General features: G+C 45.6%; 1 protein-coding gene across 1 annotated transcript in view; it reads right to left on the minus strand.

Moving 5' to 3' along the window:
- LOC115319221 (Down syndrome cell adhesion molecule) overlaps nt 1-12,809 on the minus strand; it is an 87,532-nt gene that overhangs the window by 11,259 nt on the left and 63,464 nt on the right. The window contains exons 15-16 of the mRNA XM_040504691.2: nt 2,860-2,958; nt 1,579-1,764 (exon numbers count right to left, since the gene is read on the minus strand). Coding sequence (XP_040360625.2) covers nt 1,579-1,764; nt 2,860-2,958 — 285 coding nt within the window. The remainder of the gene's footprint in view (nt 1-1,578; nt 1,765-2,859; nt 2,959-12,809) is intronic.

Raw genomic sequence — 12,809 nt, forward strand, 5'->3', positions numbered from 1 at the left:
GAAAGGTAGGGTACACGCGAACGATGTTTAGCTACATTTGTCGATACGACGTAGAAGAGAAGGCCCCCGCGTTTAGCCCCCATACGTTATCACTAGTGAATTCACGTAGTGCTGCCTAGTTTGCGTCGGTATTGTCGACAGCGCGTCTTGCAGCATCTCATAACGAGAACAAGGGTAGCACGCGGTGACGCTGAGACGTATGCGAGGCTGTCCTCGAGCTTCGGCGTGCTTGCCGCTTGTGTCGGGATGGGGATCCACTAATGATGGCGTCATGCGCAGGCCTTGTCTTTTACGTGTGTTTAGACATGTCTATTGTGGGAAAAGAAAAAAAGTGTGTGGACAAGGATTGAAATTGTGTCGAAAATTCCACTCGGGCTTAGCGCATCTCTTGGCAGCGGCACTGTCTGCTTGGAGCTGCATGCGCAGGCGCGATCAGAACCTCTCGCGGCCTTAAAAACGTGTGCGTTGATAAGGACGGTTCCTCGAGCTAATATCATGCTGCGCCATCTCATGGCGTTTGTCAGAAATGGCAGCTACCCTTCGACACGCTGGCGTCATGGTGAGGCGGTGCTGTACAAACACCCCTCTCTTCCCAAATGCACTTGCTTGTAGGGTGAAGTCACTGGACGCCATATTTGAGTGCGCTGCGGACTGCGTATACTCAATACGAGCTCCGGCTTATAGGCGAGTGAAACTTGACGAAAGTAATCCCTGGAGAAGGGCAACAAAAGGGACAAAGGACAAACACAAATCTCCAAACACAGTTAGGTGACTGGTGCGCGACGGAATATATGCGCCTGGTCCGGGTATCGAACCCGGGATACTCGATTACAGGTGGAGCGCTCTACCATGGAGAAGGGAAACAAAAGGGACAAGGAAGGTGCAAGCGAGCTGGACATTCTTGTCCAGCTCGCTTGCACCTTTGCATTTAATTGTATTATAATGAAACTTGAAATTCCGATGGCGTTGTAAGCACCTTGCAAAGGAACTGTGGAAGCTTTCCTTCAGCACACGCTAAGCAGCCGCGGCCTCGGCTATGGCCTCCATTAAATGAATGCTCCCTACAGCCGTTTGCAAGTATGGCGTCCCGACTGGTGACCCATCCGTGCGTGCAGCTTCGTCATGCGCGTGAAGGTAGCTTTGGCAGGCCTGCAATTTCACGCACTTCCCCACGCCAGCACGAACATGGCGGCAGCCAGGAGCTGTTTTCAATCGTCTGTACGGCGCACAAGCTCGTTTGTTTCTTGAGCACCTCGTATGATTGCTTCCACGCCAAATGGGCCCACTGATCATACTTCGCACAAGAACCTTTGCTGTAGACATGTAAACGGAATAATCTGCGGGAACTCAGCGAGCATGTTCGAAGCCCTTTTACTTCGTTCTTTTTTTTTTTTATCCTCGAAACATGTCTGGAGACAGGAAACCAAGGAAGAAACATGCGTCAGAAAGTGCGTGCAGACTGCCTTTTGTACGATCTCTTAGCAGTGCGACCCCGGCTTTAGCTTCTCAAAGACGTTTTCTGTAAACTCTGGCGGCCGTGAGTGCGGGACGCAGAACCCGACGTTGAGTTTAGCTTACGTCCTCCGTTGGTTCTGACGCTGAGTGTCTCGCCTTGCGGTCCCTTTCCTGCCCGGTTAGTGGCCCTGATGTAGACCAGGTATTCCGTTCCGCACCTCAGGTCGGACAAGGTGAATGCTCGCCGGTCGTGGGGCACGGACACCTCGTGCCATTCGCCACCCTCGGACTTGTAGTAGACGGAATAACCTGCGTGATGGCACCAGGGAAGATGCATGTTACGTGTCCTAATCGTGCATGAGTGCTTATTAAGCGAAGCACCCGCGCAATACAACATCGCACAGGCTGTCTTCGTGCAGCGGTATCATATACACCAATAAGCCAGCCTAAAAAAATAAAAAAATAAGTTGGTACGTTTATACATTTTGAACTTAGTCTGCCTCAACCGGCGATTTGACTCTCAGCTATAGTTGAGCAATTTAGCCAGTACGGCACAACCGCGACCCTGGGGTCTTTAACGTGCGCCACGCAGTAGTGATACACGACCGCACGCCGGTACGATGCTCATCCAGATCGAAACGGGCACTAGATTGAGATTGAACCCACGATGTCTGGGTTCTGCAGCGCGAGCTTTCGCTCTATGAACGGGCGAGTGTAAGTCTGCAAAAAACTGTTTATACAAGTGCTAACATAGTACATGTTTTAGAAGAAAATAAAAAGAAACCGTATTTATTAAAATTTTAATAGGAAGGGGCGTAAATCGGCGTGGATTCCGAAAGAGTCCGAGTGTCCTTTTCTACTTAGGGTCGCGCCGCGTGCGTATTCCCGCCCACTCCAGGACACGTGACGCCCTCTCGTGCCCCTGTGGACAACCGTAAATGACAAAACATTTATTGTCAAAAAAAAAAAAAAACGATCACAGTTGTTCTTAATAAGACGCTATGTGATCGCTTTATGAAATAAAAATAAGAACGTTACTCCGCTTGAACATTTTTTTCTATTTATAAAAACTAAATAATATTTCATAACTGCAGAAGCGCTTGCCTGAAGCTGTTTGAGGTTTAGGCATAAAACGACCTCATATGTGCAGGTAAAACGTCGCATATAAATCGTTTTAATTAAATTCTATACTTTGCTTTCAAACTGTTTAACAGACTCTGAATGGGATTTGGTTCGTATTATATTACCTCTGCAACGCCACGTGACTCTACGGAACGCCTTACACTCTCCGTCTCAAAGTTACTTGGCAGTCCAGAATGAAACGGCAAGACGGTGCGAGCATATTGCCTTCACCTTGGGTGGTGAAGTATGAAAAGCGTGAGGGCATCTCCACCGTTCGCTCACCCGTAATGGGAGCTTCCTGAAGGTGTTCGTTCTCCCAGTTGACGGACACGGATCGGGAGGTGGTGCCGCCGATCCTCAAGTGTGGGGCGCTCGGAGGATCTGGGCAAAAAAAAAATAATAATAATAATATAAAAACGTTTTATTGATTTTTTTTTTTTTTTTTTTTTGCATGGAAATCACGATGTGTATTGTAAATCTCATTCCACGCTTTCCTCAGAAAGCGTGGAATGAGTATTACGATACACATACAACGTGGTCACGACATAAACAGGGTGTTCGAATTTAATTAGAATAACGAATTTATAGGTGGTAAGGGTTACGCGAGTGCATTTATCATGTTAGGTGAACGTTATTTATTTATTTATTTATTTTAATACCTTCGAGGCTCGAAAGCCGTGCAGAAGGTAGGGGTAATCAAAAATAAAACAATAACAACAACAGATACGCTAACACCAGAACATAAAAGATACAAAGGCGCATTAATAGGACAAAATATGTCGCAATCGCAGATTTAAAATTGAGTTGATCTGTTATGCTGGCGAACGGAGGGGGACAGCTGGTTCTATTCGATTGCTTGTTTCAGGAATAAAAGAAAAAGGGAACATCTTAGTGCGCCAGTGTGGGGCACCTTTTTTGTGGCAGTGGTCCGCGCGGGATGACAAGTATGGCGACTCTAAAAGCAGCTCTCTTTTCAGTGAATGATTTTGATGGTAAGTCTTATGAAAAGGGGCGAGTCAAGACACTTTTCTGCGTAGAATGAGATGAGGAAGGTTGAAAACAGCATTCGTTGATGAAACTCTTTATCCACGATTGTAGTTCGAGAAAAGATAATGAGCACTGCGATTTTAAACTGATACTAGGTTATTAGTGAAAACGTCTAGGCTTGGATCCGATATCGCACAAGCGTACTCAATTAAAATGGCTTCGTGAGCTAGTTGTGCGTGTTTAACTGAAAAAATGCCTCAGAAATACGTGGACACGAGAACGAAGGGACAGGACCATGCACCACTTACAACTGAACGTTTATTGGAAACACACTTCCTATTTATTAACGCAATCAGGCTTCCGACAAAAAAAGGCAATCTCTTTATCGGTTAGTTAAATGCACCGACGGTGCACTTACGCAGCTATTCTCGCCCTTCACTCTTACGCAACATGCCTCATGTAACTCTCTCTCAGTTTTATTTCACTTAATAACGAGCATAAACTCTGCAAAGTGAAATCTTTAAAGATAAAGGCACCATAAAAGGTATCGACGTAAATAACCGAGCATTTGATTAGCGTCGTTTACAATGGAGTTGATATCCGTTTGCCAGGAGAGTTTTGCAGTGATCTGGACGCCTATGCACTTGTACCACGTCACTTTAGGGTATAACCATCACAAAGGATTACTTAATTAACTTTTAATTACTGATTTTACAAGTTAAGGCCTTTTCACACATTCAGCGGAGCGCTACCAGCATAGCGATGACCTCGCGCTGAGCGCGTGCTGACGGGAGCAATCACGAGCTTTGTATCGCACCGTCAAAACTATAGCTCATGGCAGACGATAAGTAGCAGACGACACATGAGCAGCGCTACATCTGCGCTTCGCTGCATGTGCCACGCCACAGAGTGCCACGCAGCGCTCGACACGAGCACTCCGTGGCACTCTACTTGTCCTCGTGACCACCAATGCGACAATGCCTTGGCAATCATCCGGCCACTGGCTCGTGTCTAAACGCCGCAGTGACGACAGTAACCAAACTTTAAAGGGGCGGTGCAAAGATTTTCGGATTTCGGCCGGGTAACTGCCGGAATACACACTCTAAAGAAAGCCCGTGCGTTTTTGTTTGTTTTTTTCCCCGCAGAACACGCGGACAGCTAGTCAATGCTGTTTATCGAATCAGCTCAGCAAATGACAATGTCGAAACATGTCTTTAAACCAAAAAGCGAGGTCCGCGATGCAGCATTAAGCAATGCAAAACGTCACGCTTGCATTGCTTGATGCTACATCGAAGAGTTCGCTTTTCGGTCTAAACATATGTTTCGGCATTGTCATTCGCTGAGCTGATTCCGCAAACAACTGTGATTGGCTGTCCGCGTGTTCTGCGGGAAAGAAGACGCACGGGCTTTTTTTAGAGTGCAGGACACTACTTCTTTTTCTTGCATGCGCTATTTTTCTTCCTTTTATGAAACAAGTCGAAGGTCAAAGTACCCCTCAACTTTCACGCCGTCGTTCGAGTGACGTCACTGGAGATCCACCTGGGTTCCCGTCGCGTTCTTTCTTCAGAGCCCCCAGCGGCTCCCTCCGCAATTGTTGACTTTTTCAAGGATTAGCATCTCCGAAGGTTGTGGCGATCGATCAAGACAAATGACAGTTCGCCACGGGGCTGGCGGCGCGTGTACCAGCGGAGGGGGACTGGTTTTGTTGACTTCCGCGACACCGTTAGCAAAGAAGAATCTCAACATCAGCGCGGGTCCTTTATCAGGAACAAAACCCTAAAGAAACTACCAATCGGAAAAAAAAAAAAATAAAGGGAGGGCCGGGAGGGGGGGGGGGGGGGGGGGGTCGGAGAGAAAAGGTAAATCAACACAAAGTGACATCTTAGAAAAACCTAAAAAAAACGCATCTCCACGTGGTCAATAATGTTGATTGGGGCGAAGCTCTGGTGGTGCTTTCCTGCGTTGACGCTGAGCCGCAGCATGCCGAGCCTTTCGTTCGTTTTCATCCATGTCACGCTGCGGTCAAATGCTAAAGTGCGTATATAACCACGTTCCATACCCCACATTCACTTTCCGACATGGATGAAAACGAACGAAAGGCTCGGCATGCTGCGGCTCACCTTCTACGCAGACAAGCACCGCCAGAGCTTGGCCCAAATCAACATCATTCACCATGTGGAGACGCAGTTTTTTTTGTTTTTTGTTTACCCTACACGAGCACGGGAGCACGTGCTCAAGTGCTCGTGAGCACGAGCACCCGACGCCAGACATCGAACGGACATGGCTAGCCCCTAAGGAGCTTCGCCCCTTAAAATTAGATAACAGGGAGATCGACAAAAGCTTGCAGCGACTTTCACCCAGTGAACTATGGACTGTCGGTCAGAAGCAGAAGCATAAACTATGATTGAAGATGACGTAATAAGGCAGGCGAGCTGGTTGCAGTTCAACATTTCTAAAACCCAAGACGGAGGCTACAAAGAGGGGACAAAAAAGGGCGGCGTGGCCTCGTCAGCCACTTCAAAGTGCCTTTAGCCATGTCCCCCAAGACATTCTGTAAGTTCTGTCTCAAATAAACTCATACAAACAAACAAACAAACGTCTCAAACACAGCTACTAAAATTCTATTCAGGACACTTCTTTTACACCTGTCATCTCCACACCACCCTCCAACTGCACACGGACAGAACTTTCACTACAGTTTACAGCCGACTACAAACGCGAATCATAGGGTTCACAGGAAACGCACAGACCACGTCCTCAGTAGATGTACACAATAGGCAAGGTCACTTCCAACCACCGACAAAACCTCCCAACAGGCTTTCACAAAAAAAAAAAAAAAAAAGAAAGCTACAGTTTCTACATGATTACAAGAGATGGTCTGAGGTTCACGCGAAAAAAAAAAAAAGACCCCGCCCTCAGTACATATATGCCCACCTTTCCGCTAGTTAAAAACGACGGATGGCCAAGCTAACTTAAAACTACGACTATATAAAAAAAAGGAAAAAAAGACGATGACTATATTTTTTTAGATAAACACGTTATAATCACCATATCAGGTGGTTAAGAATAGCTCTAAAAAAGTAAACACTAGTGTAATAAACAAAAGAGGACAAACACCTATCATACGTTTTATTTAACGAATTAAAGAAAAACGAGGGAGGGCCCAGCGCGTGGGAATGACGACTTCTTTGTAGCATATACTCAGGGAGTGTAGTTGGCACAATATTTGATTCTGAGAACTCACCTGAAAATCTTAACGTTTAACGTTGGACTAGATCGCTAGACTTTTTTTGCAGGCAACATAATAGAGAAAGCTTCTAAAGCATGGGAAGCAAAGGTTAACTGGTTAATTATATCCAGACTTTCAGATTTTAAGTGAAGAAATAACTTCTAGACGGGTTCATCCCAGACATGTACAAGTTACTAAAAAAAAGTAATTAGTTTAAGTTACTAAGTATTGACGTTAAAAGTAATTTGAGTAGAATAGAAATCACTCAAATATAAAGTAATTAGAAAATGACTAATTACCGTAAAAAAGTAGCGAATTACTTTTGAAGTTGCTTTTATATGTTTTTTTATGGTAGAAAGAAAGTACAGGATGTTTTGATCCGTTAGCGAAATTGTGCTAGCCACATATGAATCGGCTTGTTTTATTGTTTTTTTTTTCTATTTTTTGCACAGAAACGCTTTAATAGCTGGTTCTGCTTCTGCGTCCCTGATGGTTTTGTACTTTCTTGATTGTTTGGGGGATGATGTACTGCGAATGTATCATTTGTACTTCGAGGTTTATCACTGTCTCAGCTTGATCTTTTAGACAGTGTTTGCTTGTGTACAGTGTTGCGTAAGGTACATCTAAAAAGTACTTGAAGTAATCTACGAAGTAAATGAGAGGTTATTTACTTCAAGCAAAGTAGTGAGTACACCGGGTGCAGTGTACTTGAAATAACCTATGTAAACACAATATATTTCAAAGTAAAGCACAATCACTTTTAACACAATCTTTCATGATGCCCGTTCATTCTCTATACTGTGCTTTTTTAACTGGTATGCATTGCTCCAGGGGCAATCGGAGGTGCATCCTTTTTTTACGGAAATGAGAGCAGATATTGTATAAGGTCAAGATGCCGTAAAGTAGTTGTTTTACTCTCGCTGAAGAGCTATTTGACACAATAAACTTAAAGGCACTATTACCACCATTACTTCACTCACAGAAATGACCAGATGACGTCTCGAAAGAGCGCGTTTTCACACGACGATAACGCCATTTTTTTTTTGTTTTCGAATTCGGGGAATGTACATTGAAGTCGGGAGTTTTACTGTTCTCGGAAAATACAAGTACATGTTCAGAAAATTTACTTCAAGTAAAGTAATTTTTCTAAGCAGTGGTACTTTAAGTACCAGGTACATAAGGTACTTTCCAACACTGGTTGTTTATTATATTTTATATAAAAATATTGGGGGAATTACTGCAGGTTTCTCGACTGATGTATGAATCTTTGGAGATATGCATATTCTCAGTTTTGGGAGGAAAGGCAACGCAAAAATGTAATCTTTGCGTCGCCCTTTAGCACGCGATTCTTCGAGTACAGCACAAACTACGGGAGCACCAGATGAGTTTCCGAGCAGGGGCTGCATTTTGTTGCGTCCTTTGAATGAGGGTGCAGTCTGTGTATCTCCTGTAGTGGGAGAGAGTTTCTACGTTGGAGAGAAGCGGAGACAAACCCTTTCTTCAGATATTTCGAATATCCTTGAGCTTCGGGACGCAAAGAAACGCCAGTCTTAGGCGAAAATCCCGCAGTTACTCGGCCTCTCTTGCGTTGTGTCTGTTCGCTCCCCGCGCCACGTAGCAGTGTTGTTGCAGTGTGTGTGTGTGTGTGGGGGGGGGGGGGGGGGGGGGGAGGTGAAACAAGGAGGGCCTGTGAATTTTTTTTTTCTTTTTTTTTTGGGGGGGGGGAGGCTCGAATTTTCCAACCCATTTTCTCCCCTCCCCCCCCCCCCTTTCCTGCGCCATATGATTCCGCCTCTTTGCAAATATCAGCTGATCTTCGAACATCTTATCTCTTTTGTGCAGGAACGTTTGTCGATAGGCAAAACAACCACTAAAATTCGAAAGTAATTTGTAACTAGAGTAGAAGTTACTCAAAAAAAGTAATTAAGGTAAACTACTAATTACCAAAATAGAAATGTAATTGAAAGTTACTAAACTACTCAGAAAAGTAGTTAAACTACAGTAACTTGAGTAGAGTAGTTGAACTACGTACAATTCTGGTTCATCCAGACCACTTAACAACGGCAATAATTTAGTAGAGACACTCCCAGTGTCTTAACAGTTCCAATTATTGTAGTCGCAATACCTCATGGTAGAGACATTAAACAAAAAGGAAAAGGAGTGAAAGTACACGCTAATAGTCAATACTTATCCTTTACCATTATTCTAATTTTAGTTAGCAGTACCCTAGAAACAAAACATATAAAGAAAGACCAAAAGGAAAAAAAATAGTTCATCTTACTTTTTTTTTTAAGCGGGGTATGAATAATTTTATTCAGTTGCAGGATTACTAGCCAGATCATCGTCAACTCGGTCCGCCCCCTTCCCGAGTCCTCACAGAGCATCGAACATCAGAAGGAAAGGGAAAAAAATATCATAATGTATAAATTTATGATTATGATCAAGACAAAGAAAATGGAAAGGGCGGGGGGGGGGGGGCGGTTCATTAAATTCCGCTGGTCTGGGCCCGTCTCCTTGTATGGGTTCAGTTAGATAATCTCATCTCTTTTTTCACGTGGCTTTCTAAAACAAATTTAAATTTTGGTTTTAACCTTTGACGGGCCTGGAGCTGAGCCGGTTGGTTTGACATGCAGTGTTGGTACTTTGTTTTCTCCTCTCCATCGCTTTTTCTCAACGTTCAGCTGGTATTGAAGTGAGCATGGTTTTAACCCTTTTCATTTTGTGTACTCGTGCGCTTAATATCTACACCCACCGGCAATATGAAGCTGAACACCTTACCTGGTTTCTTGCCTGTTTTACAATTGAGAGTTAATATAGCTCCCTAAAGCTGTATTAACTCTCAACGTCTCAAATGGTACGTGGCTTAGGGTCTAAAGTTTACGTTCTAGCCCTCTTCTGGAACAGAGCTTGTCCCAAAACTTGCAGGAGCGTCAAAAACAAGAAGAGGGCTGTTCACCTTCATATCGTTCACGGGCGTACAGGCCTATTTACATTGTGTTGCGCTGAGGTACACAGTGCACGAACGTTCGAAAAAAATGCTGTCGTTTGGTCAACTGTTCAGGTTTTCCTTTTCAATAAAACGCTTACTACTACTAAAATGGTGTCCAATCGCTCTGTGGTCTCAGGCAAAAAAGAACGTCGTCGTCTTCCCTCTAGTTCGGTCCCATGTTGGTATATCAAAATTAGACAGCGATATACACACACCGATTGTATCTGTTAACGGCGGACACTGAGGGGACACGACACTCTTTCCCCTATGAAGAATTGGAGTCCGTTGCGGGTGGGCGTCCCGTCCTTACCGATTTACGCAGCACAGCTTCTTCAAATGTCGGCGGGTCCTTACTTTCTTGTTCGTAGTTACACTTCCAAATCTGGTTCAAGTGACAGCGAACTGTCCCTTCACCACACTGTACCAGTTATGAGCGTAGGCCGAATTTCCTTACTAAAGTGTCCGAAATCCATTCAGGTCTCTTCAGGAACTGTCGGATCAAGACCTGTTCTCCCACTTGCAGCTGGCGGTTTCTCGGTAACTTTTCCGTTGCAACTGTTGTCGCTTTCGTGGGTACGATATGATCCAGAAGAGTCGGTAATTCCCTTTCAAACATTGCTTTGGCCAGGGTGGTTTTCGTCGTCTGGTGAACCGTGCAGTGCTGACGGAATAAGAATCGTGACAGTCGGTGATTTACTGATCCAGATGGCTCTTGTGCTAACGCCTCCTTCGGTCCGCCCACATAGCGGTCTGCTTATCCTTTGTGGCAGGATGGTACGGGGCAGATGTTACGTGCTGAGTTCTATCGTTCTTGTAGAACGATCCAATCTCGGCGGAGATGAAATCTGTCCCATTGTCTGACACTAGTTTTGTGTGGAATACCATACGTCGCAAACAGAAATCCCAGAACATCAATGACTGCCGCTGACGTAGGATGCCTTACTTGACGTACACCCACCCATTTGGTAGAGGCATCTACCACCACTAAGAAAGTACGTTCTTCCATGGGACACGCAAAATCTACATGCAGTATGTGCCACGCTGTCGACTTTTGACGCCACGACGGAATTGGAGCTTGTGCTGGGTTACTCAACGCTGGCATGCATCACCCGATGCCAACAGTTGTCTTAATGTTTTCACCCAAACCTGGCCATCACAAGTAGCTTCGCACGCAAGTATTCATAGCTATCACTCCTCGATGTCCTGCGTAGACCAGGCCCACGTCTAGCTCCCGTGCAGCTGTAGGTATGGCTACCCATGTTCCACGGGTGACGCAACCGCGATGAATAGCCAGCTAAGCTCTGTGGCTCTTCCGCAGTATGGTTTGAAGTAATCGCCTTCCAGCTGCTGCACCGTACATTCTTGTATCACTTTAGAGAGCTTTGAGAGTATGACAGCCTCTTTCGTTATTCTCGCTATAACTTCCGCTGTAAGGGGTGGTTGTGGCAAGGCCTCGAAGATTAGAACGTCCCCGAGAGCATGGAGTTCTTCGACGCGGTCTGGTTGTGGCAACCTGCTGACTCTGTCAGCGTTCTGGCGCAGCTTCCCAGCCCGGTACTTAATGCTGTAGTTGTTCCGCTGCAAGCTTCAGACTCTAGCATTCGGTCCCCTGCTGCTACACCGAAATTGGACAGATATATACACACATTGACAGTAACTGTTAACGGAAAACTGTCGAGCCGACACGACACATTTATTTTAAATTTGTTTCAGTCAGTCTGTCTACGGCCGCTAACGCGGCCGTAGACAGAGGCACTTTATGTTTCATTCTTTTACTTGCCTCAACTCAAAATCTGTACTCCAGTGACGCGGCACAGTAGTTACCGGAACCACGACACGCGGCTGCAGATTGGCAAATATTTTTTTTTTTGCGACTTTGCAGCAGAATAGCACTTTTTGGGTGGAATGTAACACGTTCATTCACACCTATACTTGATAAAAAAAATACAAGCTGCAAGTTCATCCCACGTCAATATCGTTACACCACCCCTTTAAGTATCTTTAGGTATAACAGTATCTACCGTTCAGCACAAGCCCCATGTTTTGCAGGCCCCAGCACGTAAGCATGATGACTCATCTGAAAATGCTTACGTTCCGCGGCAGCGTCATGTCATTTTTGAGAAATACTTGTTTGCTTCACTTTAGTTTAATTCCATCCCTTACTCAGTTTTCAAACGTTGTTACTTTTATTGTCGTTAAATGGCCCATGCTACGTTACTAAGAGTGCTACGCCGAGCTGTTCGAGCAGCCTACAAGGCCACCGAAAACAATTCACTAACATGGTAATATACAAAAACACGCCAATGACAAGACTGAGCTCGCCATCGTTGCATGGCTATGAATGGCGAACCCGAATGTTGCAAACCCTTTAAATGAAGACCACGCTGTCGGCGACTATCCCGTTTCCCGCCATTGTGTTTCGCTGAGGGAGACGAGTCTCCCGATTTTGCGCGGGATTAATCCGACGCGAATTAAAGTCTCCGCATAACGCCGGCCGTTGTCTCCGCGAACGCACATCCATCTCCAAAACCAATAACGCATGGACGGCGTCTCACGTTCCCCCTCCTTCCGCGCCATATTGCGAGTCACGTGACGCTCTGTTATCGGCGATTAATCAGCGCACTGTATTAAAAAGAGACCCCCGTCCCTCCAACAATGCCTCTGACGAACTTTGAGGCACTTAATACACGTCATTTGGCGTCTCCGAGCGAAGCAAAGCTGAGCTTCTGTTTTACGTTTTTTCGTCGTCTTTTTCTGGCAGCCCGAAGCTGCGGTTGAGACGCCACCAGAGGGCGAGTGAAGTGGCTAGCCGAGTTGCGCAACAGCCGTATATACCGCTGACAGCGGGTGCCACAAAGAGCCCCGCCCCTCTCCGTCTATCAATCACACACAGGCGCTCTTTTGTTTGAGCCATCGCGGGCACTGGGCGCCCGCACTAAAGCCCGAAACGACTCTCTATTCGTCTCCTCTGCCGTGATTTTATCTTTTCGCCGTGCGTACGGCCGTCCCCGTCCGCATTGTTGGGCG

Source organism: Ixodes scapularis, unplaced genomic scaffold (genome assembly GCF_016920785.2).
Source record: "Ixodes scapularis isolate PalLabHiFi unplaced genomic scaffold, ASM1692078v2 PGA_scaffold7__128_contigs__length_106722199, whole genome shotgun sequence".
In the NCBI taxonomy this organism is placed as follows: domain Eukaryota; kingdom Metazoa; phylum Arthropoda; class Arachnida; order Ixodida; family Ixodidae; genus Ixodes; species Ixodes scapularis.